At 41.2% G+C, this 25,987-nt stretch overlaps 1 protein-coding gene and 1 long non-coding RNA gene across 3 annotated transcripts in view; both read left to right on the top strand.

Moving 5' to 3' along the window:
* pdia2 (protein disulfide isomerase family A, member 2) overlaps nucleotides 1-25,987 on the top strand; it is a 35,695-nt gene that overhangs the window by 2,131 nt on the left and 7,577 nt on the right. The window contains exons 3-5 of one of the 2 annotated variants that reach the window (XM_032563497.1): nucleotides 13,655-13,765; nucleotides 20,266-20,399; nucleotides 20,499-20,636. In XM_032563497.1, coding sequence (XP_032419388.1) covers nucleotides 13,655-13,765; nucleotides 20,266-20,399; nucleotides 20,499-20,636 — 383 coding nt within the window. The remainder of the gene's footprint in view (nucleotides 1-13,654; nucleotides 13,766-20,265; nucleotides 20,400-20,498; nucleotides 20,637-25,987) is intronic. The other variant, XM_032563498.1, reaches the window with a different exon arrangement.
* Nucleotides 15,432-18,555, top strand: LOC116720318 (uncharacterized). The gene is made up of 2 exons (XR_004339372.1): nucleotides 15,432-16,335; nucleotides 18,468-18,555. It is a non-coding gene; the product is annotated as an uncharacterized LOC116720318 (long non-coding RNA).

The following is a 25,987-nucleotide window of genomic DNA, read 5'->3' as shown; positions in this document are numbered from 1 at the left end:
ATTAAAGATAAACACAGAAGCACTGACCCTATTGTGCCTTCTGTAGTAAATATAAATAGAGCGATAATGCAAAGATAATGGCAGCAATAACTGTATGAATACATGCACAAATGGAGAGTAAATAGTTTCAGCAAGGTGGACACTATGTCTTCCACGAGCCGAAGCCTGCAGCGGCTTACGTGGTAGCTCTAGATAACCTAAGACACACAGAGGAAAGTTTTAAGACAATCAGCTCTAAGATCTAAGAGTGATTTTAGTGTTATCATATTCATGATTACCTGTCCTTAATCTTCGACCTGACCCAAAGATCTCATCCTATTAGGCTGGTATCTTGTGTGTTTTAGATCGAGTAAAACATACAATATACCAAACTACAGGCTCAGTACACTGCTAAGACTCAAACAGGGAAACAGTCCCAACACAAACAGCAGCAACAGCTAATATGTCTAGTTTTAAGAGCAGTTTTAAATTATTAATAACATTTATATGCTAAACAGAGGTCACACTAGACATTTTTGTTGTCCGTCATTTTGACTGACAGCATAAAAAAGTACGTCGTTTTCTATTTTTACCCGTCAAATTATAATCATATTGGTAATGAAGTAATGAAGACTGAAGCTGGTTTGGTTATGGATAAACAATCACTCTCCAAGGTGTCGGATTAGAACAGCTGATATTTTAGATGAGTTAGTGAAATAAGAGAACGTCCGAGTCCAGAATTGAGCTTTACTTGACTTTAATTAGCTCTTGAGTTTCCTCCATACATATAAAGGCACGTGTGGTTTTCTATAAAGATAAACAAATACAAATTATGAGAACTTGCCTGTAAATACTTTCACAAATAAACCTAATGTCCACAAAGTGAATAAACGTGTTTAAAGATTACTATAGACTAGTAACTGGTTAATATCTGAATATGAGACGGTAAGTACATATAAATAATAATCAACCCTGCTAATAATAGCGTCACATGATAAAACATACAAGAGAAATAAGGCAGTTCAATTGGAAATGGTAACACGAATAACGGCTGCAGAGCTTAATAGCTTAATGCTAAACGGCTAACTTTTAGCTCTCCACAATACAAGTAAACCACACCAAACGATCATAATATTCAACAGGACAAAGTACAAATACAGCTCTCAGGCATTTATAAAACTAAACTAAACCACCAACAGCATTACTTACATTCAATAGACAGTAGAAAGAGGTAATAAACAAAGTCTGCGTTGATATCCACCCTACTCAATAATTTATTATTATTATTATTATTATTCTCTTTATTCATTTCATTCAATACAAATAAAAAAATTTTTAATACAGAGAAAAAAAATAAAATAATTTAAAAAAATGAAATGAAAGGTAGCAGAAAGAAGAAAATAATCTTATAATATCTGCCCCTTTTTCTCAGCTATGGATCAAAACAACAAAAAACAAACAAACAAAACAAAAAAAAAAAAACAAAAAAAAAAACAAAATTTTTTTGATTTGTCTTATGTGACAAAAAAAAAGAAAACAAAGGAAGAACAAAGATACAAGGTCAATCATCAATCTCAACTGAACAATACTATACTTTGACTTTATACTATTTCATACTTCTTCAAAAAAACAATCTTTAACATTCTTTTAAACATGTGTAATGATTTAGCATTTTTAACATCGTTTTGCAGGTCGTTCCACAGTTTGACTCCTTGTATCGAAGTACATCGTTCTTTCAAACAGGTTCTGAATTTAGGTTTCTTAAAAATCTGTGTCCCCTTAAGGTTATAACCACTCTCTCTCTTTTCAAAATTTTTTTGAATGTTTAAGGGTAATGTTTTTAGGTGTGCCTTATACATAACCAACAAAATATTATAATCAACTAAGTCATTAAATTTCAAAAACCTCAAATTACAAAATAATGTATTTGTTGGATATTTACCATGTTTTCGAGCAATAACTCTTATTGCCCTTTTTTGCAAAACAAAAACAGATTTTATACTAGTATAACATGCCTTTCCCCATACCTCAACACAATAAACCAAGTGTGGAACAATTAGTGCATTATACAACATAAATAGTGCATGATCATTCAGAAAATCCCGTACTTTATAAAGCACTGCAATTGATTTTGCTAATTTTGTTCTTAAATAATTCAGATGGGATTTCCATGATAATTTCTCGTCAATTATCACACCCAAAAATTTCACCTCACTAACTCTACAAATCTCTACACCATCAACTTTAAATGGAGTATTTACAATTCTTTGTCTCCTTGTAAATAACATATAATTTGTTTTGTCCAAATTTAAAGATAATTTATTTAGTTTGAACCATTTATGTATTTGCATAAATTCTATTTTTATTTCTTTTAACATCCCATAACAATAATCAGATCTATGAACAAAATATGATCGAGGAACCACCCAGTAGCAGAAATAAAATACTACATATAAAACACCTTGATAAAAGAAAACCAAACTAGAGAGCTGAAAACAATTAATTAACAGTCTTTTGTACAATATTAACATAGGCTATTCAGCTGCATTTTTTGCAGTTTAATATTCAGTTGGCCAGTGAACCCAGATTCCTTCACACATAAAACAAATGAATGCATCTCAGTGATTCTTGAGAAGTGGGACAAAATGGGTTTAAATTTTCCCAATTTTTTAAAAAATTATTCCTCAAGGTTATGTATACAAATGTGATAAATAATGTTTTGGAAATGTAAAGATGCTAAGGTGCAGGCTTCCAGTTGCAACATTTTTTTGAAAATTACATTTTTAATTGACCTGGCCCAGAACTTTGTCATCACCATCTGACAAAAATAAATATAAAATTATTTTTTAATGACCCTATTAGTGATATTTTTACTCAGTTTTACAGATAAATGCTTCTCAAGAAACAAAAGAAATATTATTTAAAACAAAAAAACACAACATAAAGTCCATGTGAGGGAGTTGACAGTGCATGACGGAGTTGATGCTGAACTGAAGGTGGTGACAAACTAGTGAGTAAAAAGAAATACTTGATACATGTGAAGTAATGACATTTATGTAAAATACATTAAAATGAATTAAATGCACATTTAATTCAACACATTCAACACTATCACTGAAAGAGTCACAATGTCAGTTAAAAACCCTGATGGAGTTGACAAAATGCCAAACTACCTTAATTTATATGATGTTATTCTGAAGGAGGCCATATTGTAGCTCATCAGGTCCATGAAATCCTTACAGTATACCAAAATTAAGCAAAAATTAAGCAAAATTAAATTTATTTCACAAAATTTAATCAAAATTTAGTAAATTGTCAGTTATGGTGTTGACACATCATGGTTGTGACAAACAACTTAGGAATAAAATGTAAGAAAAAAATAAAGAATAACATAAGCTAACCAGAGCTGCTTAGCCATCTTAGCAAAGGAAGAGAAAGGAAGAGAAAGGTCATGGGTTCCACAGAAGTTCTGATGCCCCCAATAATGCCTGATTTTTTTTACATTCTTTTTATGTCTGACGGTGTTGACAAAATCTTGGGACAAATAAATACACCCAAGTGTTCCCTAACAAAAACACACTCACACAAAAATCCCTGGTGAATACAACAAAGAAAAGAAAAACTCCCCTTCCACTAGTCTCCTCAATCTAAATAAAACAGCTTGGGACCCAGGGACAGCATGTTTCCTTTTTTTAAAAACAAGCCAGAGGGCTAGACAATAAAAACTTCCCTTCCTTAAGCAAACCAAAGAAAAGAAAATACTTTTGATCAATAATAACTGTCCAAGAAAAAGAAATTCTAAACTAAAACAAAAGCTGAAACTGAAACAAAAACTGGAACAGTATAGCAGGCCAACTTTCTCTAAAGTGAAACCAGTCAACTGCGCTTTGTACGTCACTCTCTAGAAGTATATTACCTCTGCACGAATCATCAGCCTGGGATCTGATCTCCTCAGCAAAAGGAAGAGAGCGTAGCACCATACTTCCGGGTCAAGATGCCCCGGCTACAAGACGATCACTTCTTAATGATCGCAAAATAAACATCAAGCCTGAAAATTCAAAAAAGATAAATCTGTAGTGGACTGAATGTTCTGTTTTGCTATTTCTGCGTACTATGTGTGGGAATTTTTTTAGTGTGTTTTTTTTTATGTTAATTGCTGATACACTTGAAGTAGCCTTTCGACTTCTGGAGATGTTGTCTGACGGTTGCCATGGCAACAGGTCTGCGTGTGATGTTAAGATGACAGAATGGGAAAGAAAAGAATATCACTGGTTTTAGTTGTTCTGCTCCTGGGTTTCTACATCCCTGAACTAACTGTATTATTTGTTTATAACAAATGATGCAGTGATGCAAATGTGACAACATTCAAAGCAATCATAAATATTTTATAAAGCATATGGCTCGAAGTTTGTTAAATTTTAAACCATGGCTCCTACAGCAGCAATAAGGTAAAATTAAATCATTTTATAAAAGAGAAATTCACTTAGTCCTCTGTTGCATCTTGACAGAAACTAAGTTATTTATACAGGGAGAATATAGTTTACATATCCAAAACATCGGCACTCTTTGCATTCTCAATTATACAACTGAATAAAACTGAAAATTGTCCCATCTCACTTGATTATTGTCATCCCTTAAAGTGAGAATAATAAACATAGAACTCAAAATTGACAAATAAATATTTCTGACATTTAAAATATAAATCAGTGACCAACATAGCCACCCTTCTGTTCAGTAACATTTATAAGGCTTCCATTCTGTCAGTTTCTTGATCGGTTGATGATCAACTTTTTATGCAGCCTCCCAGACACTGTTCGGAGATGTGTTCTGTTTTCCTTCACCATAAATCTCCCGTTTAAGACGGGTCCTCTGTCATGAGGTGCGGTGGTGAAGGTGGTGAGGCAGACGCTGTAGACCCAGGTTGAAGTAAATGAATGATTTTAATGAAGAATGTCCAGAACAACACAGTCCAACATGGTCCAAACAAACGGGCAGCACGGCCGAGCGGAAGCCAGGGCTCGATGCCGGTAGCAACCGCAACGCAAACGGACGAGACGTAGGACTGGGTACACCGGCAACAGACTAGCAGTTAAATGAGACGAGGACCCGACAAAGACACAGACACACAGGTGACACTAAATACACGGGAGGTAATTAGGGAAACTAGAAACACCTGGGAGTAATCGAGGGGAGAACAGGACAACAAGGAGACACAGAGAGGCCCAGGAAACTCAAAATAAACACACAGAAAAACACGGAACATGACATCCACAAGTTCTCAATGAGGTTTAGGTCTGGTGAGGAAGGGGGCCACTTTATTATTCTTTCATCTTTAAGGCCTTTACTGGCTGGACACATAGTGGAGTACTTTGATGCATGTGATCTGTCAAGAGTCACTCTCATCTCATCAGTCCATAAGACCTTTGAGAAATCTGTCTTCAGATCTGTCTTGGCCCAGTCGTGACGTTTCAACTTATGTGTCTTGTTCACTGGTGGTCGGGTTTCAGCCTTCCTTACAATGGCCATGTCTCAGAGGTCTGGGCATTCCAGGTAGGTTGCAGTTCTGGAATATAACAGCACTGAAAGATAATGTGTTCCTGGTAGCTTCACATTTAATTCTTCTCAAATCTTTGGCAGTTAATTTACATCTTTTTTTCTCAACATGTTTCTTGCGACCCTGTTGACCTGTTGTCTGTGTCAGAGAATCTGTGATCACACCCAATATCCCCAATATCTTAGCAATAGCAATTTCAAGAGTGCTGCATCCTTCTGAAGGACTTGACAATTTTGAATTTTTCAGTCACTTAAATCTCTTCTTTTAGCCTCTTTTGCCTGAGGAAAAGAAGCTGCCTAACAGTTCTGCACACCTTGATATAAAGTGTTGCTCTTCTTAGGCCCCACACTCCCTCATTAAATAAATACATATCCACCAATATGTATTTGTATATTTATCAATAAACATTCAAGTTCTGTGCATGCGGCTGAGGGGCGCGGCTCTTGCGGCGATCAGCAGCAAGTACGTTCGTTTTGTTCGTGTAGGCGTTTCATGTGTTCCCGTTTTATTTTTAATGTTTTTGATTCAAAATGGAGATTACGGCGTGTTTTCTTCTATTGTGGATGGTGCTTTGCCTTTCCTTCAGTCTCTCAAGACCATTTGGCCCGGACTAAATATAGCAGGGAGTTTCTTCTGCAGTGGAGCGAGCCTCCTTCAGCACCCCCTCCGGATCTAATTTGTCCATCTTTGGTTTCTTTTACTGAACTTAAGAGCGGCAAGAGGAAAAAATTAAATCCTCCACCACGTAAAAAAAGGAAGCGGGGTAGACGTGGTGGTTTGCTCCAGCGTTTACAGAGACAATTGGTTTCTCGAATCCCTCTACCGTCCATCATTCTTTCTAATGCGCAATCTCTCCGCAACAAATTGGATGAGCTCCAAGCACAGGTACGATTTCAACATGAATTCAGAGACAAATGTTTATTGGTGTTTGTAACGAACGTAGTCACATGGGCTTTTTTTTGTACATATTTTGGGGGGTACCGTTTGATTGGTGTCGTCATCTGACCACCTCAGTAATTAGGTCGTCACTTGGTCACGTGATGCTTTTGATAGAGAACTTTAAGTTTCGTTTTATACTCAGTTGGTGTGCGCAAGCGGCAACAAGAAAGACAAAGAACTGAAATAAGGAAGAAATGGACTTCTAGCAACTCCTAACCTTCTGGTTGGAGGGGCATACGGTATGGACAATTGAGTGGAATATTCTTGTGTTTATACATGTGTAATAAGTTTCATTTGAATAATTCCTATAAGGGAACATGACGGTTTTATTGATGTATATTTGTCACCGTGTATTTTATTGCAGTGTTCACGGTGGTCTTGGACGTTTATGCGGCAAAAATTCATTTAATAAAACGTTTGAAACCATCAGTCGAAGTGTTGCACCTTCATCAACCAGCGAGAAAAAGTTGGGAGCAGCTACAGTGAACACGTGCACCATGTGCAGCTCAGCTCGACGACAGAGAACAACGAGGGAGGCCGCGAGGTGAAAACAAGCTGTAAACTTCGCCAGCCATGTTGAGATGGATGGGGGAGAGGGGAAAAGGACCGTTGCAGCTTGAAGACTACAACTCGCCTGCAGCTTAAAGAAAACTACCGCTCGTCTTTCAACCTTGCAATCTGCTCGGACCGTTGCGATTGCAGTGACTTGCAAAATATGGTGTCGGCGTGCAATGAGGACAAGGATTGAGACTGCGCCGTTTCCACAAGTCATCACAAGAGAGCAACAGCGCGCCGTGGTTGAGTGATATTACCAAGCCCTTGGCTTTCAGGTTTTCAGTTGATAAGAAACACTATCACTTGTAAATATTTGAATTTTAAGCGTGAAAGGCCATTGTGTGTATATTTTGTGTGAATATTTATGGCCTGTGTTATTAAGGAACTTGATATTCCTACTTTGGATTTCTTGTTTGGTTTTATATGTGTATGCTTGGTATTTGAAATTAATACTGAGGATTACTTATAGCACAAGTTGAGGTTAAGGTTTTGCTTAAGATTTTGATTATTAATAATTCAGAAAATGGATCAAAGTGAAGAGAGTGCTCTTGTATTTGAGGGAGTAATTCAGGCTCTTGAAGAAGAAAAAATAAACTTACAAACCAAGTTAGGAAATGAAACAGATGCAACATTAAGAGACCAAATGACAGAACGCATTGTTGAAATTGATTACACTTTGCAAGCACATAGCGTAGAGAGTCAGAAACCAATTTCTGAATCTGAACAGCCTAGGCGATCAGAAAGAGAGCGTAGACCAACCGAAAAGTGGCTTAACTATGCAAAAGAAGAGAGTGCAAAAAAGGAAAGAAAGTTTATGTTAACTTATGTAAGTTTCAAAGGTGAGGTTCAGTACATTAGGAGTCAACTCAAAAAAGAATGTGACAAAGAGAGTCTTGAAAGTATGACAGCTACTTTAGAAGGATATGAGTCACACCTAAAGCAGGAGTATGAAAGCTTACGTGCATTGACCACACCAAGCCACGACATAAGGCGGCGAATGGATAGCTGCACTTTAGTAACTAATGAAGTAGTTGCTCTGTTGAAAATGCGTTGCTCAGAAATAGGCAAAGAGTTCGATGCTGACGCAGTGAAGGAATCACTCGTTAAATTACTTCAGATAGACAATGCGAAATCAATATATGGGTCTACTGTATCGAGAGTTGGCCATGTTGCAAAGGATTGTCGGAAAAGGGCTACATGCAATGTTTGTAGAAAAAGCCATCCAACTCCGCTTCATGACGAACCGGTTCAAGAGGAGAAGTCTGAAGTCAACCAACAGAGAGACAGTACCGCCGCTGCTTCGTGTAGTATGAACATGGTGAATGCTGACCGCACTTCAATGGTAGTCCCAGTGTGGCTGTCTAGTACTGTCAAGAGTAGCCCAGAGATCTTAGTGTATGCTCTGTTAGATACACAAAGTAGCAATACGTTTGTCACTTGTTAAAGAGGAAAGTTATTATGTTAGCTTAAATTTTGGAAAAGCATGGCTCTCCTTTTCCTCCTGTTAGCCGGGTCGCGAGCGGATGTCATCACGGCTGCAAAAGTACGGCGAAACAGAATGACGTCACAGATCACAGAGTTTAATCTCATACAAAGCAATCGACAACAAAGCTGCAGAGATACAGAGATATGCATTTTCTCATGAAAATAAAAACACACAAGGGAAGACAGACGAACACAAAACATATAAGACAGACAAAGGCGCCCTCGTGGAGAAAAGATGAAAAAAAACTCTCTCAGCCCCTCTCCGGTGCTGCCCTGAAATTTTAACCAAAGAGGCGTTTCCCTATTTAATATATGCAAAGAAGGCGTTCTGCTCTTCGACCAATTAGAACTCCCTCAGGCCCCCAAAGAAAGTTGTGACTTCCTGATTTATAGCAAAGGTGTCTGTTTTTTTTATCTAAGCAAAGGCGGACCACTTCGTGCCCATCGCTGCCTGATACGGAAGATCCCTGGCGCCAAACGTCCTAAGATGAGATTTCACAGACACCTCCGTAGTCCCCACTTCCATTGGAATGCAAATTTATTGCTCTAGTGTGGGGGAGGCAAAGGGCCCTGCTCTGTCTGCTTACCGCATCTCAGACGAGACCTGTTCCAAATAAGAGTATTGTATATAACTGTTACACATGTCGTAGATTAACTGTATTAAGCGCCAACAAATAATCATTTTCCTTTACACACTGAAGACGTGTGTGAAAAACTAGAAGCACACACTGAGCCAGTTAAGCTCAAGTTGTCAACAATGACTGGCAGGTCAATAGTGAATTGTCACAGAGCCTGTGGGTTAAAGGTCAGAGGATACAGTTCCGAAGAATGCATTGAACTACCACCAACTTACACTCGAGACGATATTCCGTTGGAGAAGACCAGCATTCCAACTCGGAAAACAGCTAAAGGATGGACACACTTGCTTAGTATAGCTGACGAGTTGCCAGACTTGCTAGACTGTCCTGCTGGACTGCTAATATGCTACGATTGCTTCAGAGCTCTAAAACCGAAAGAAGTCGTATCCGGAGCAGAGCATGAGCCATATGCAGTGAAAACAGACCTCGGGTGGAGCGTGGTTGGTGCCAAAGTGCCTAATACTGGTGGAGGAACAAATGCAGGATTCTGCTATCGCATCTCTGTAAAGGAAATTCCACCTATTACACCTGCATGTGCGATTAAGGCTCTTGAGAGAGATTTTCAGGATACAAATCCTACAGATGGAACGGTTTCTCAAGAAGATATTCAGTTCCTACAAATTATGAAAGAGGGAATCCATCATAATGACAATGGTCATCTGGAGATGCCTCTGCCTTTCAGAGAGCGTCCCCAGCTTCCTAACAACAAGCATTTAGCCACAGTTCGGCTGGAACATCTGAAAAGAAAAATGGAAAAAAATCCCAAATACAAGAAGGACTATGGTCAGTTCATGGTCAATGTTTTCAAAGATGGTGATGCAGAGGAAGTCCATGCAACATCAAAGGATGGGAACACCTGGTACATACCACACCATGGAGTGTACCACCCGCGAAAGCCAGAAAAGATTAGGATTGTCTTCGATTGCTCTGCCAAATATGAAGGCACTTCGTTGAATGACCACCTTCTCACGGGACCGGATTTAACCAACGCCTTGACTGGAGTGCTGTGTCGGTTCCGACAGTATCCAGTTGCGATCAACTGTGACGTGGAGAAAATGTTCCATCGCTTTCATGTTATTCCAGAAGATCGGGATTTCATGAGGTTCCTGTGGTGGGAGAATGGGAACACAGCGAGTGAGCCCAAGGAATACCGCATGAGGGTGCACATATTTGGAGCGGCGTCATCGCCAGGTTGTGCGAATTATGGCATGAAATACCTCGCCACCAAATATGAGCATGAGTACCCCATGGCAGCAAGCTTCATCCGTAGGAACTTTTATGTGGATGATGGTCTTGTCAGTTTGGATACCGTGGAAAAGGCCAAGCAACTTGTCCATGAAGCAAGAGAAGTCTGTCAGAAGGGACAGCTGCGTCTGCACAAGTTTATTTGCAATAACGAAGTGGTCTTGGAAAGCATTCCAGAGAGTGAGCGTACTCCACAAGTCAAGGACGTGGACTTAAACTACGCAGAGCTACCAGCTCAGAGAGTGCTGGGAGTTAAGTGGAACATCGAAAAGGATGTTTTCTCTTTCAATGTGGTTCAACAAGAAAGAACAGCCACTCGAAGAGGCATCTTATCCACAGTCGCCAGCATATATGATCCGCTAGGATTTCTGGCCCCCTACATCTTGACTGGGAAAAGAATCTTGCAAGAAATGTGCAAGCGAGGTGTAGGTTGGGATGAGCCTGTCCCGCCAGAGCTAAATACGAAGTGGGAGACATGGCTCAATGACCTGAACAATCTTCAAACCATTCAAATAGCAAGGTGCTTTGTTCCCAACAATCTTGGCACGATCCAGAAGATAGAGCTGCATCACTTTTCCGATGCATGTAACGATGGCTATGGGCAGTGCTCATATATCAGGATCGTGGCTGAAGAACAAGTGCATTGCACTTTAGTTATGGCCAAGGCTAGGGTAGCACCCATGAAGATTGTCAGTATCCCACGTCTAGAGCTCACCGCAGCCACTATCTCGGCAGCTGTAAGTAAAGTTCTCAGAGGAGAGCTTGATTTGAAAATCGATGCTGAGTACTTTTGGACGGATTCACAAGTGGTACTGGGATATATCAAGAATGAGGCCCGGCGTTTTCACGTCTTTGTTGCGAATCGGATCCAGAAGATCATAGACTCTACTGACCCCAATCGATGGTTTTACGTTGAAACAAATCAAAACCCAGCAGATTATGCATCTAGAGGACTCAAGGTGGCAGATCTAATGACATCAGATTGGCTAAAGGGACCTAAGTTCTTATGGGAACAGGAAATTGTGACTAATCCAACAATCTCAGAGCTTCTTATAGGTGACCCAGAGGTCAAAGTCCTGAAAACTGATGTTGTGCAGAAAGATGACCTTCTGATAAGGCTGGCAAGGTTTTCAGACTGGGTCACTTGCCTTAACGTCATTGCTCGCATTCGGAGGCTGGCTCATGGAGACATATCTGGGCCTGTTACAGTAGAGGAGCGAAAGAAAGCAGCTCTCGTGCTGATCAAGGCGGCGCAAAAGGAAGCATTTGGAGAAGAGCTGAAGCTGCTAAGCCAATCACAGAAACTCAGGAGAACTCACAAGATGTATGAACTCGATCCGTTTCTTGAGTATGGAGTGCTCAGAGTTGGTGGCAGGTTGAGAAGGTCATCAGCGTCGCTAGAGTTCAAACATCCCGTAATACTCCCGAAAGAAGGCATCGTAACGCATCTGATACTTGATCATTGCCATAAAAGAACACAACACCAAGGCCGAGGGCAAACACTGAACGATCTCAGAGCCAACGGCTACTGGATTATGGGTGCTAGTAAAGTTGTGGCCAAGCACATCAGGAGTTGCGTGACCTGTAGAAGGGTGCGGGGTCGACCTGAAGGACAGCGTATGGCTGACTTGCCTGTTGATCGCATAGAACCATCTCCTCCTTTCTCATATACAGGCATCGACTGTTTTGGCCCTTTTTACACGAAGCAAGGTAGAAAAGAGTACAAGAGATATGGGCTGTTGTTAACATGCCTAAGCTCTAGAGCTATTCACATCGAAATGCTCGAGGACATGACAACTGATGCTTTTCTAAATGCATTAAGATGTTTCATTGCAATAAGAGGAACAGTCAGACAAATTAGATCTGACCAAGGTACAAATTTCGTAGGAGCAAAGAGTGAGTTGGGAAAATGCTTGATGGAACTTGACAAGGAAAGGATTGCGACCTATCTCGCAAGAAAGGAATGTGACTTCCTTATGAATGTTCCCGAAGCCAGTCATATGGGAGGCATATGGGAGCGTCAGATTCGGACAACAAGGAGCGTGCTGAGCTCTGTCCTAGCCCAGGCTACCGGAAGACTGGATGACTCCTCATTAAGAACGTTCTTCTACGAGGCCATGGCCATAGTCAACAGTCGCCCGCTGACAACAGACACCCTAACAGATCCCAAGGAAGCTGAACCCTTGACACCCAATCACTTGCTTACTATGAAATCTACAATACCCCTTCCACCTCCAGGAAAGTTCGTTCAAGAAGATCTGTATGCAAGGAAACGGTGGCGCAAAGTACAGTATCTCTCAGAACAGTTCTGGAACAGGTGGCGTCGAGAATACTTAACCAGCATCAGCCTTCGTCAGCAGTGGCATACAACCAGACGAAACGTGCAGGTTGGGGATGTAGTCATCGTTAATGATGAAAACACTCCCAGAAATGAGTGGCCACTAGCTAGAGTAGTTGAGGCACAGGAAGATGATGATGGTCTCGTGCGAAAGGTGAAAATACAAGTAGGCCAAAATAAATTAGGACCAAAGGGTGAACGCTTAACACAACCTTCATTTCTTGAGCGTCCAGTGCAGAAATTAGTTGTATTAGTTGAATATTATTCAAAATAGCTCAGCATTAACATGAAAATCAGTCACTTATTGTAAGACCTATTGATGGACATTTTGGGTAAAGGTTAATTTGAAGTTATTGAAAATTACATGTTTTACTTCTTTGAATATGGTGAAAGTAAACCTTTTGTAATTTTGGTGGCAGTGTAACGAACGTAGTCACATGGGCTTTTTTTTGTACATATTTTGGGGGGTACCGTTTGATTGGTGTCGTCATCTGACCACCTCAGTAATTAGGTCGTCACTTGGTCACGTGATGCTTTTGATAGAGAACTTTAAGTTTCGTTTTATACTCAGTTGGTGTGCGCAAGCGGCAACAAGAAAGACAAAGAACTGAAATAAGGAAGAAATGGACTTCTAGCAACTCCTAACCTTCTGGTTGGAGGGGCATACGGTATGGACAATTGAGTGGAATATTCTTGTGTTTATACATGTGTAATAAGTTTCATTTGAATAATTCCTATAAGGGAACATGACGGTTTTATTGATGTATATTTGTCACCGTGTATTTTATTGCAGTGTTCACGGTGGTCTTGGACGTTTATGCGGCAAAAATTCATTTAATAAAACGTTTGAAACCATCAGTCGAAGTGTTGCACCTTCATCAACCAGCGAGAAAAAGTTGGGAGCAGCTACAGTGTTTATAGAAACTTGGCTTTCGGACAGAGATTCAAACATGGAAATGACTATTGCTGGATTTGGCGCGCCAGTACGCCTGGACCGGGATGCTGGCATTACTGGCAAATCACAAGGAGGGGGTGTGTGTTTGTATGTTAATGAACGCTGGTGTAAAACTGTTATGGTCAGAGAGAAGTTATGCACTAAACACATTGAACTGTTGTCCGTGTCTCAGCGGCCTCTATATCTCCCTCGGGAATTTCCCCACATATTTATCGTCGTTGTTTACATTCATCCAAGAGCCAATGAGGAGCAGCATTGGAGTCCATATCAGAAGTGACACAGAAGCTGCAGTCTAAGTCTCCTGATGCCCCTTTATTCATCCTCGGCGATTTTAACCATTGTTTATTAATAAGAACTCATAAGGACTTTTATCAATATGTCACCTGTCCCACCAGGAACAACAAAATTCTGGACCTGTGTTATGATTCTGTCAAAGGAGCATATAAATCTGTCCCTTTCCCTCCATTGGGTGGAGCTGACCATAATTGTGTGCAACTTTTACCAGCTTATCGTTCTGCCCTTAGGAGAGGTAAAACCATCACTAGACAGATCACCAACTGGACTGATGATTCCAAACTCAACCTGCAGGATTGCTTTGACATAACAGACTGGGACATGTTTAAGGACTCTTGTAGTGACATTGATGAATTAACTGATGTTATTAGTAGCTATGTGACTCTCTGTGAACACTGTGTGATTCCAAAGAATACAGTGAAAATATTTCTTAATAGTAAACCCTGGATGTCAAAATCATTGAAAAATCTGTTGAATAAAAAGAGGAAAGCATTCTGTGAAGGAAACCTCAATGAGGTGAATTTACTTATGTAACCGGTGTATACTATTAGTGTTCTTTACTGATAAGCTAGTCTTATACAGTCGGCTAACCTTGATGTGTTCTGCGTTGTGTTCAGTTGAAGAAGGGAGTCGGACCACAGGAGTTGCTGGTTGTTCTTTAATGCAGGTTGCTGGCAGAGGCCTGCAGAAATAGAAATAAAAATGCCCTTTAACATGCAGCTCTTCCATTCACAGGAGTCGGAATTCCCCTAGCAGACAAACACATGGAGAAACCCTATGACTAACTAATAACAATATCTGCTCTAACATTTAAGAAAAAGTTCTTAAATTGTGGAATAAAAAGAATACTCCTCTGTATGTATTAAAACTAAACATTCACAGGTGCGTGTACTTACAATTATTTTATATATTTCATAAAACGCGAGCTTAACCAAAAACAAAGAAACTTTCCTACCTCTTCTCAGGCAGTCTAGCGCCAACTGAAGGTAGTACAGTACTGATGTCATAAGACGCTCTCTTAAAGTGACAGTACAGTTACTAGTGCTTATCAAAATAAGTAAAAATAATAAAATTCTTAAAATATAACCAAAAAAATAGGATTCTTCAGTGTTAATCAGGATTTGGTGAAATTTCAAACATTATAATAATAAAAAAATAAAAGCACTTTTTCTAAAGTTGTTACACTTAGAAGGGAAGTTAAGAATGAAATAAAATAGGCAAAATTGAATTACAAGGAAAAGCTGGAAAAACACCTTGCCTACAACAGTCTTGGCCCAGTTTGGAATGGGCTAAAAACAACTGTTGGGTAAGAGATCAAGTGCAACAGAAAGGTGGTTCTTCCTGGTTTTAATTCTGATAACCAATTGGCAAATGAGTTTAATATGTTTTATCTTAGGTTTGATTCTTCTGATTTTAGTAGAGATTTTAAATCTGTAAAACAAGCTTCTCTGCTGTGGTCATATCCCTTTTGATGTTACTTCTGTAGCTGAATCTTTTAAACGCTGTAAGTTTAGAAAAAGCCCAGGACCAGATAATATCAGTGGTCGACTGCTCTCCTCTTGTGCGAAACAGTTGGCTCCTATTTTTTATTTCATCTTCCAGATGTCACTTAACCAACAGAGGGAGCCAAGGTGCTGGAAGCAGTCCATAGTGATTCCTGTGGCTAAGATGAGCCACCCAAAAGTCCTGAATGATTTTAAACCTGTTGCACTGACTTCCCTTGTCATGAAATCTTTGGAAAAATTGATTAAGAGATCTCTTCTTACCAAGACTGAACATTTATTGCATCCTTTACAGTTTGCCTACAGGGCCGGTCAGGGAGTTGAGGATGCCACTGCCACTTTACTAAACTGTGTTTTTAAACATCTCAAAAGTAACAAAAACCATGTTAAGTTGTTATTTGTTGACTTCTCATCGGCTTTTAACACAATCCAGCCCCATATTTTGATTGATAAACTTCTTAATAACTTTCATCTGGATTTTAATGTGGTGGGCTGGATTCTTGATTTTTTAACATCCAGAACGTAGAAAGTCAGAGTGAATGGATGCATGTCCAGAGAGATGTCCCTGTCTACTGGGTCCACTCAAGGCTGCGTCCCTTCCCCTCTTCTTTACATTTTGTACACAGACGACTGTCGCAGTTGGCATGATAACAGGTTAATATTAAAATTTGTAGATGACTCGGTGATAGTTAGCCTTCTACATGATGATGAACATGCCCATGGCCCTGTGGTCGATGAATATGTTGACTGGTGTGATAAAGCTTTTCTTTCATTAAATGTACAGAAAAGAAAGGACATGTGCATTGATTTTAGACAGAAGCCCCATAAAACAAATCAAACAGTAATTAAAGGTGTTGTTGCGCAACCCCCCCCCCCCCCTTCTTTCTCTACTCTCTCACTCTCGTACTTCCTCTTCTGAGAGGGGAGATGTGCTACCAGCTCTCCTTCTAACGGGTTAATTGAGTTTCCTAAATCTGCTGGGATTTATCCTGTCCAGAACTGAAGTAAACTCTGTTTAAGCTGGTTTCGAGAAACGATTCGCCTGGTTTCTGACGGCCTACATCCAGGTGTCCCAACCTTCTTCCCCCTGTGAATTAGCCAGACTGAGCAGCCTACAGCCAACTAGTTTCACAGAGCACACCTGTTAACGGTCGCTCGTTCTCTATTTTACAACATGCATTTGTTATTGAACCAGGTAGGTTTTAGTAGCTCGGGCGAGTCCCAAGGTTGATGTTGTACATATGGGCTACCAGCAACCTATAAAACATTTTCCACTTTTTCCTCTCCAGAATCAAACATCAGAGCTATTTTACAACCATCAAAGAACTTTAAGGTGACTCATTAACTGAATGTCCACAGCATCTTTTAGATTTTCTTTATGCTAAATATTTTATTAGTAAGGCATTTTTGCAAGGGTCAGTACAGCTTAATTCAGTAGCAGAAATAATCAAATAAGTAAAATCAATCATCTAGTCTATCTTTCCCTAATGCTGACACTGAGAACTAAAAAAGGGAACCTTTGAGAGAGACGGACGGAGTTTGGTGTTTTGAACCCCAGACCTGGCCTGATGATGAAGAAGATGTTGCAGCAGGAGGAGGAAGTTGATCGACGAAGGCAGGGATCTCTGTAGGTCTGATGAGCTTCTTCTCCGCATGGATGGTGAGGTCACACAGGACTTGCAGGAAGGAAGGCACCAGTTCTTCTTCTTTGCCTTTGTTCTTTGTCTTTGCCTTTATCTTCATCTTTGTCTTTGGGGTCTGAACCCAGCCGATGAGAGAAGTGCGATTCGAAGCCACAGGTTGTGGGGCTGACGGGTTGGTCCCCATGCGCAGGACAGTCTTCGGCTCTGTGGCCCCGGCTCTTCTTCAGCTGCAGAGTTCTTTGTCCATCTCGATCTTGGCTCGAAGCTGCCTGGAGGATCCAACCAAAGATTCCTCTTTTGCACCCACCTTTTATAGGGTTTATCCACCCTTTTGGTGCGTTTGCATTGGCTAGCACTGATGCTGTGCTTGTTTCATTGGCTGACTGCTTGGACAGATGATCTCATATCCATCACTGTCTTAGAGACATTATGTCCTGATGTCTGTGCTAATGTCTCAGGGTTGCTCAACCTCCTATGTCCATTGCTTGCACAACCCTTTCTCTGAAACGTTTACGTTGTTCAACAATCTGTTTCCAAATAAGGCGTTGATCATCTCTGCTCTCCTGTTAGTTCCCCTTTTTCCCTTAACCTTTCACCTTTCACCTACCATCTACCTTCAACATATCAGTGATGTTTAATTGCAGCTACACCTTCTTACACCATTTCAAGTTCAATGTCAAAATCACATTTATATCACATTTATTTTCTTTAGCTTCTCTGATTTAGCATTCATTTATAATTTTATAACCATAACTTATTAATCACTCTTATTATAATCTTAATGTGAGTTATTACAGATGTTTTCTAAAATGAAACAAAGAATAATACATGATTCTAATTATTTGATACCAAAGTTACAGTTACTTGTTTTTCTTGTAAGTGTTCCCACAAATGTAAGTGTAAGTATTATTACAAGTAAACCAATATTAATATAAGTATTTTACTTTGAATCTTATCAAATTACTCAAAATGTTTAGATTTTCTTCTTTAAAACTTTCATGCTTTGAAATAAGAAATAGTCTCAGCTATTTTTATAAATCTGCAGGCTGGAAACTTACTTCCTCTTTTTCCAGGAAACCTGCTCTTCCTGTTTCATGACTCTCTCTGTCTGACTGTGATTTATTATGATTAGATAGAAAAAAGTCGTAGAATTAAAGCAAAGTTTGCATGAGACAAAAACAACACACACAACTAGATTTATTTTATTGATGTTTAAGTCTACTGTTGGGCCTTGATGTCACTTGAGTGATTCATTTTAAAGATAACTTTATTTATTATTACTGTTAAACTTAAATCTCCAGCATGGGGAAGTGGGATGAGCTCGGGTTTTCTTGACAAAGGTCAGACAGTGGAGACAGTAGAAAACTACAAATATCTTGGGACTATTTTGGATAATAAGTTAAAATTTACCTGCCATTCAGAAAACCTTCAAAAAAAGGGCCAGCAAAGATTATTTTGTCTAAGGAGGCTCGCAAAGTTTCAAGTTGATAAGTAATTGATGATCCTATTTTATAGATCATATATTGAATCTGTGTTAACCTTTTTCCTCCTCTGTTGGTTTGGAAATCTTAGTATTAAACAAAAAAATGCCCTTAGCAGAGTAATACATACTAGCAATAAGATCTTAGGGGTTGAACAATTCTCACTTACAGAACTGTGTAATAAAACAAATCATTAGGAAAACTAAAGCCATTATTGCTGATTCTTCTCATCTTTTACATGCTGAGTTCCAGTTTCTGCCTTCTGACATCAGGCTCAGACTTCCTTGTATAGAAAGTAACAGGTACAATCACTCCTTTGTTTCTACAGCAATATCTCTTTTTAATGCAGGACAAGGTAGGGGGACTTGCACCTGATCTAGTGTAGTAACTGTTGGTCAATAATGAAATACACTGCTGTATTCTTCCCATTATGTGTTGATTTGTATTTTATATGCTTTTGGTATTTTTTGTTGTTCCTTATTTTTTAATCTTTGATACTTTGTCTTTTAGTTTTTATACTTGCTGCAACATCAATTTCCCAATTTGGGATACGAATAAATCTGAAATATGAAGTTTATATTCACTGCGTTCATATGCTTTATGTGTGTAGGAATCTGGGTTCACGGCCCAACTGAATATTATACAGCAAATGAATTAAGTTCAAATGCCTTCAATCATAGAATACTGTGTATCATTGTGCCTTAAGGTTAGTAACCAGTAGCAGATGACTTACACATCATTGTGAGTTGTATGCAAAAGCTGAATGGCCTCCTTTAAGCGTACGGAGAAACAATCACCTGATGATCCTGATTTATAAATCTCTATTCGGCTTGGCTCCAGCATACTTTAGTTCTCTCTTACATAGATCTATTATTTCCCATTCTTTACGCTCTAATAAAATTTTTCTTTTGCATGTTCCACATGTTCGAACTGAAAAGGGGAAGCAAGCATGTGTGATGGCTCCTACAGCCTGGAATCAGCTCCAGTCTGAACTCAAGATGTCAGAATTTATTTCATTGGATTTATTTTGAGCTGTTCTTAAAAACAGGCAAAAAGATTCTATTAAACAGTGTCATTGCTTTTAAAGTGTTTTCTATTGTTTTACACTTGTGCATGTGTGTTAATTAGTTTGATTTTGTAACCAGGTGTATTGCAGACTTCTGCCCAGGTCCCTCTTGAAAATGAGATCTAGATCTCAACTGGGGGTTTACCTGGTTAAATAAAGAAAATAAAAAAATTTAAATAAAGTTTATACAGCTTGGAGTTGGAAAATACAAATAAAAATGATTATATAGTCAAAACTAAAACTTGCCTAATAATTGTGCTCACAGTCTTAAGACCTGTTTAAGACCCCATCTAGTCTTAGATGTTTCTCTGTTGCAGCAGATATGGCTGAAAAGATTAAATTATGTCTTTAGTAAATTATTCAAGTTCTACAGATGCATGTATATGATTTCATATTAAACTAAGGAAGGAAGTGAATATGAAAACCAACGACTGCCCTATATTAAAATATAGACCAATGTCCTATGCACAGTTCATGAAAGCCCTACTGTTTCAAGACCTTTTGTACTCACCTAGGCCATGTTTTTCTAAAAAGAAAAAAAAGAAGATCCCCACTTCTACTATTTATCTCATGGGTGTATCTGTTTTCCAGGTAAAAGATCAGTGGAGGGCATAATTCAATGGATGAAACGTCGCGCCGGTCCCGGTACTTCAAATCTTGACTCTGTGGACTCTGCGGCCAAGTTCATCAGCACCCACAATATCTCTGTTGTAGGATTCTTCAATGTAGGTCTCATAAGACATACTTTGTGATGCCTCTATGTCTCATGATAGGAGTCCATGTTTAAAACATCCATGTTGTTTCCTCTTGTTCCTTCTTTCCAGAGTTTGGAAAGCGAGTCTGCCCATGTGTTCAAGGAGGTCTCTTTTGATTTGACTGATGTTGAGTTTGGAGTTACTGTAACTCCTGAAGTGTTTCAGAAGTATGAAGTGAAATCAGACTCAGTGGTGCTGTTCAAAAAGGTATGAGAAGACACAGACTCAACTGTCATCCATTGCTTTGGAAATCTATTGTTGTTAAGATTTTAAAATATCTCTGCAGGCCTCTGCCTCTGCAATGCCTACAGCATTCATTAGTGTGAATGCTGTAGTGTGAATTCACACTAATGAGTTCCAGTTTTCTGGTTGCTCCTTAAATTTTGCTGCGCTTTTTCTCCTGCATACTTTGTGCTATTTTCACCATTCAACTTTTATGCTATTCAGTTTGCTCTACTAATGCCAGTTATATCTCTTGGTATTCATAACCTTCATACTTTTTATAATATTCAGCTTTTTATGAATTTTTATGAAACCGCTCCATCCTGTGGCAGAATTGAAAATTACAATATAAAATGAATGTTGTGTTTCACAGTTGATGTTTTAGGTTCTGCCTATTAATGGCAATGAATCATCCAGTTTCAGGGCTGTCATGGAGGACACAAGACAGTGGCCATTTTGAAGTTGGACCGTTTAACAGCTTTTATGCTGTTTAAAACCTGGGAATAATTTGAGCTTTTGACATTGCTTTTTTCGTACTGCATGTGGGATGTTTTTTGTAGTCACTGTGCTAAACGATGCCTCCAAACAAATGTTAATATCTCAGGAACCATAAGAGGTATGGATTTCATTCACCCACCGTTTTTATCTGAAGGAATAGGGAAACGTTTCTGTCATTTTCATATTTTAGGTTTTACATGAGTTTTTTTTTACTGTAACCCAGCATGCTAGTGGTATCCTAGATGCTATCATTAGTATTTTAGCTAGTTTTAGCTTTTTAGATAATTTTGGCTTTTATTTGGGTTTTTCATACTGCATGGACTATTTCTTACCTTTCTGCAAATCTTCAGCAGTTGGCGTCAGACGTTTTTGCCATTTTCACCAAAAGCATTCAGCATTCACACTTGTATTTTCATAGGAAATGCACACTTTCTAGTTTTAGTAGCTCAACATAAGCTCCCCTGGAGGGGGGGCACGACGGGCTGGGCTTTTTCCCATGGAGCCCGGCTGGGCTTAGCCCGAAGAGGAAACATGGGTCCCCCCTCCCATGGGCCCACCACCTGTGAGAGGGGCCAAAGGGGTCAGGCGCATTGTGAGATGGGTGGCGGTTGAGGGAGGGGACCCTGGCGGTCCGATCCCCGGTTGCAGAAGGATCTTGGAACGTGGAATGTCACCTCTCTGGTGGGGAAGGAGCTGGAGCTAGTGTGTGAGGTTGAGAGGTTCCGGCTAGAAATAGTCGGTCTCGCCTCGACGCATGGCTCTGGTTCTGGAACCAGTCTCCTTGAGAGGGGCTGGACATACTCTGGAGTTGCCCAAGGTGAGAGGCGTCGGGCAGGAGTGGGCATACTTGTTGCTCCCCATCTCGGCGCCTGCACATTGGGGTTTACCCCGGTGAATGAGAGGGTAGCCTCCCTCCGCCTACGGGTGGGGGGACGGGTCCTGACTGTCGTTTGTGCTTACGGGCCGAATGGCAGTTCAGATTACCCACCCTTCTTGGAGTCCCTAGAGGGGGTACTGGAGAGTGCCCCTCCTGGGGACTCCCTTGTTCTGCTGGGGGACTTCAACGCTCACGTGGGCAATGACAGTGAGACCTGGAGGGGCATAGTTGGGAGGAACGGCCCCCCTGATCTGAACTCTAGCGGTGTTCTGTTGTTGGACTTCTGTGCTCGTCATGGATTGTCCATAACAAACACCATGTTCAAGCATAAGGGTGTCCATATGTGCACTTGGCACCAGGACACCCTAGGCCGCAGTTCGATGAACGATTTTGTCATCGTTTCATCGGATCTGCAGCCGTATATCTTGGACACTCAGGTGAAGAGAGGTGGGGAGCTGTCCACTGACCACTGACTGGTGAGTTGGCTCCGGTGATCGGGGAGGAAGCCAGTCAGACCTGGCAGACCCAAACATGTTGTGAGGGTCTGCTGGGAACGTCTGGCGGAATCCCCTCTGACACGGAGCTTTAACTCCCATCTCCGGCAAAACTTCGAACACATCCCGGGGGAGGTGGAGGACATTGAGCCTGAGTGGACCATATTCCATGCCTCCATTGTCGAGGCGGCTCATCTGAGCTGTGGCCACAAGGTTGTTGGTGCCTGTCATGGCGGCAACCCTCGTACCCGTTGGTGGACATCTTTGGTGAGGGATGCTGTCAGGCTGAAGAAGGAGTCCTATTGGGCATTTTTGGCCTGTGGGACTCCGGAAGCAGCTGATGGGTACCGGCGGGCGAAGTGGCATGTGGCTCGGGTGGTTGCTGAGGCAAAAACTCGGGCGTGGGAGGAGTTTGGAGAGGCCATGGAGAAAGACTTCCGTATGGCTTCGAGGTGATTCTGGTCCACCATCCAGCATCTCAGGAGGGAGAAGCAGTACAGCACCAACACTGTTTACAGTGGGGATGGTGTGCTGCTGACCTCGACTCGGGATGTTGTGGGCCGGTGGGTAGAATACTTCAAAGACCTCCTCAATCCCACCAACAGCCTTCCATTGAGGAAGCTGAGTCTGGGGACTCTATGTTGGGCTCTCCAATCTCTGGGGACGAGGTCGCCGAGGTGGTTAAAAAGCTCCTTAGTGGCAGAGCCCCGGGGGTGGATGAGATCCGCCTGGAGTTCCTTAAATCTCCTGATGTTGTAGGGTTGTGTTGGCTGACGTGGCTCTGCAATATCCTATGGACATCGGGGGCAGTTCCCCTGGATTGGCAGACCAGGGGGGTGGTTCAAAAAGGGGCACCGGAGGGTGTGCTCCAACTATAAGGGGGTCACACTCTTAAGCCTCCCTGGCAAGGTCTATTCAGGGGTCCTGAAGAGGAGGGTCCGTCGGATAGTCGAACCTCGGATTCAGGAAGAGCAGTGTGGTTTTCATCCTGGTCGTGTAACACTGGACCAGCTCTACACCCTCAGCAGGGTCCTGGAGGGTGCATGGGAGTTCGCCCAACCGGTCTACATGTGTTTTGTGGACTTGGAGAAGGCGTTCGACCGTGTCCCTCGGGGAGCCCTGTGGAGGGTCCTCCGGGAGTATGGGGTACCGGGCCCCTTGATACGTGCTGTCAGGTCCCTGTATGACTGGTGTCGGAGTCTGGTCTGCATTGCTGGCAGTAAGTTGGGCTTGTTTCCGGTGAGAGTTGGACTCCGCCAGGGCTGCCCTTTATCACCGTTTCTGTTCGTTACTTTTATGGACAGAATTTCTAGACGCAGTCAAGGTATTGAGGGGATCTGTTTTGGTGGCCTTAGGATCTCATCTCTGCTTTTTGCAGATGATGTGGTCCTGTTGGCTTCATCAGGTCGTGATCTGCAGCTCTCGCTGGAGCGGTTCGCAGCCAAGTGTGAAGCGGCCGGGATGGCGATCAGTGCCTCCAAATCCGAGGCCATGGTCTTGAGCCAGAAAAGGATAGAGTGCCTTCTCCGGGTCGGGGGGGATGTCCTGCCCCAAGTGGAGGAGTTCAAGTATCTCGGGAGCTTGTTCACGAATGAGGGAAGAAGGGAGCGGGAGATCGACAGGCGGATTGGCGCAGCGTTGCCGTCAAGCGGGCGCTGTACCGGTCCGTCGTGGTGAAGAGAGAGCTGAGCCAAAAAGCGAAGCTCTTGATTTACCGGTCGATCTATGTTCCCACCCTCATCTATGGTCATGAACTTGGGTCATGACCGAAAGAACGAGATCGCGGATACAAGCGGCCGAAATGGGTTTTCTCCGCTCTCCCTTAGAGATAGGGTGAGAAGCTCAGTCATCCGGGAGGGACTCAGAGTAGAGCCGCTGCTCCTTCACATCGAGAGGAGCCAGTTGAGGTGGCTCGGGCATCTGGTCAGGATACCTCCTGGACGCCTCCCTGGTGAGGTGTTCCGGGCACGTCCCACCAGGAGGAGGCCCCGGGGAAGACCCAGGACACGCTGGAGGGACTATGTCTCTCGGCTGGCCTGGGAACGCCTTGGGATTCCCCCGGAAGAGCTGGAAGAAGTGGCCGGGGAGAGGGAAGTCTGGGCCTCCCTTCTGAAGCTGCTACCCCCGTGACCCGACCTCAGATAAGCGGAAGAAGATGGATGGATGGATGGACATAAGCTCCAAGGGTATTGTTTAAGATCAGCTTAAGTCAACTGTCAAAAACCTCCAAAACTCTAGAACCATGCACGGTTGGTTTTTATTATCATTAAAAGTACCCTACTTAAAAGATGACTCAAATAATTTTATTGTCCACATCTCACATTAGAATTTTATATACTTCTTTAATTGGTAAGCTTTTAGCAGAAAAAAGCAAAAGCAAAAATTCAGTTAGTGATGATAAATTTTGAAAACACATAATTCAGCTTTCTATCCTTAGCCACTGTTACTAGTAACTCAGAGAGGCTTTTGAGTAGCAGTTCAACTCATACCCCAGTTGGTAATCAATTCTGACAACAGGTAACCCCAAAGTCTTTGGATGGAAGCTTTCTTCTTCGCTGCAGAGTCTTCCTCTGGATGGACACAAGATAAATGTTGTTGTTGTCCTCTGGATGGTTCAGCTTCTCATCAACTGTGAGCACCTTGTCCATCGACCAAGTCTGTTGTAGAAACTAGAAATCTCTTTATGGGCCATCTAATCAGGAACCATGGGCAAGGGCAGTTGGCTTCACCCTTTTTCAGCAGAGCATAGTGTTTGTCTCTGTAGCTCTGTGGCGCGGTCCTCTGTAGGTCTTCTGTCTGCATCCCTTGTTGACGTCGACTTCTGCATTGGGGACTAAGCACTTTCTTCTCCTCTTTTCAGAATCTTTTATACTTTCTCCGCACATGGTTGTGTATGGCAAAAGGCTATGTGACTCATCAACAGTGCTGTTTAACACCCTTGGAGAGTCACTTCCCCTTTTCTGTTGTTTACTCAGTGGCCATCTGAAGTTACTTCCCCAAATTCACTCTTGCTACTTTTTTAGTTCCTCTTAGGTATTCTCCAGTCTTTGTTTAGTTCCCTTTCTCTCTGTTCTGTTCTGACCCTAACCGACTTGGTTTTGGTCTACTTACAGCAATGAATGTATGTAATAAATTCTATACATCTAACAATTACATTTAATTTTTATATTTTATTAATACTTCATAATCATCATTCAATAATTATTTAATCAAAAATATTAAAACCACATAATTAACATGAAATAATTTTATAATAACAGTTACATGTATCTCTTAGGCCCATTTCACTTCTGCAAAATAGAAAACACATTTCAGTGACGATGCTTTTCTTCTTTTTAATCACCAATGAAACTGAAAAGATCTCACCATTACGCGCCAGTTAGTACAACGCAAGATAGCAAATGCAGATTAATAACTGCAATTATTGCCACTTCTATTCAATTAAAAGAATTGACATATTAAAATCA

This window comes from Xiphophorus hellerii, chromosome 5 (assembly GCF_003331165.1).
Source record: "Xiphophorus hellerii strain 12219 chromosome 5, Xiphophorus_hellerii-4.1, whole genome shotgun sequence".
Lineage (NCBI taxonomy): Eukaryota > Metazoa > Chordata > Actinopteri > Cyprinodontiformes > Poeciliidae > Xiphophorus > Xiphophorus hellerii.
The sequence above is the reverse complement of the archived record's forward strand: the minus strand, read 5'-3'. Positions and strand labels throughout refer to the sequence as shown.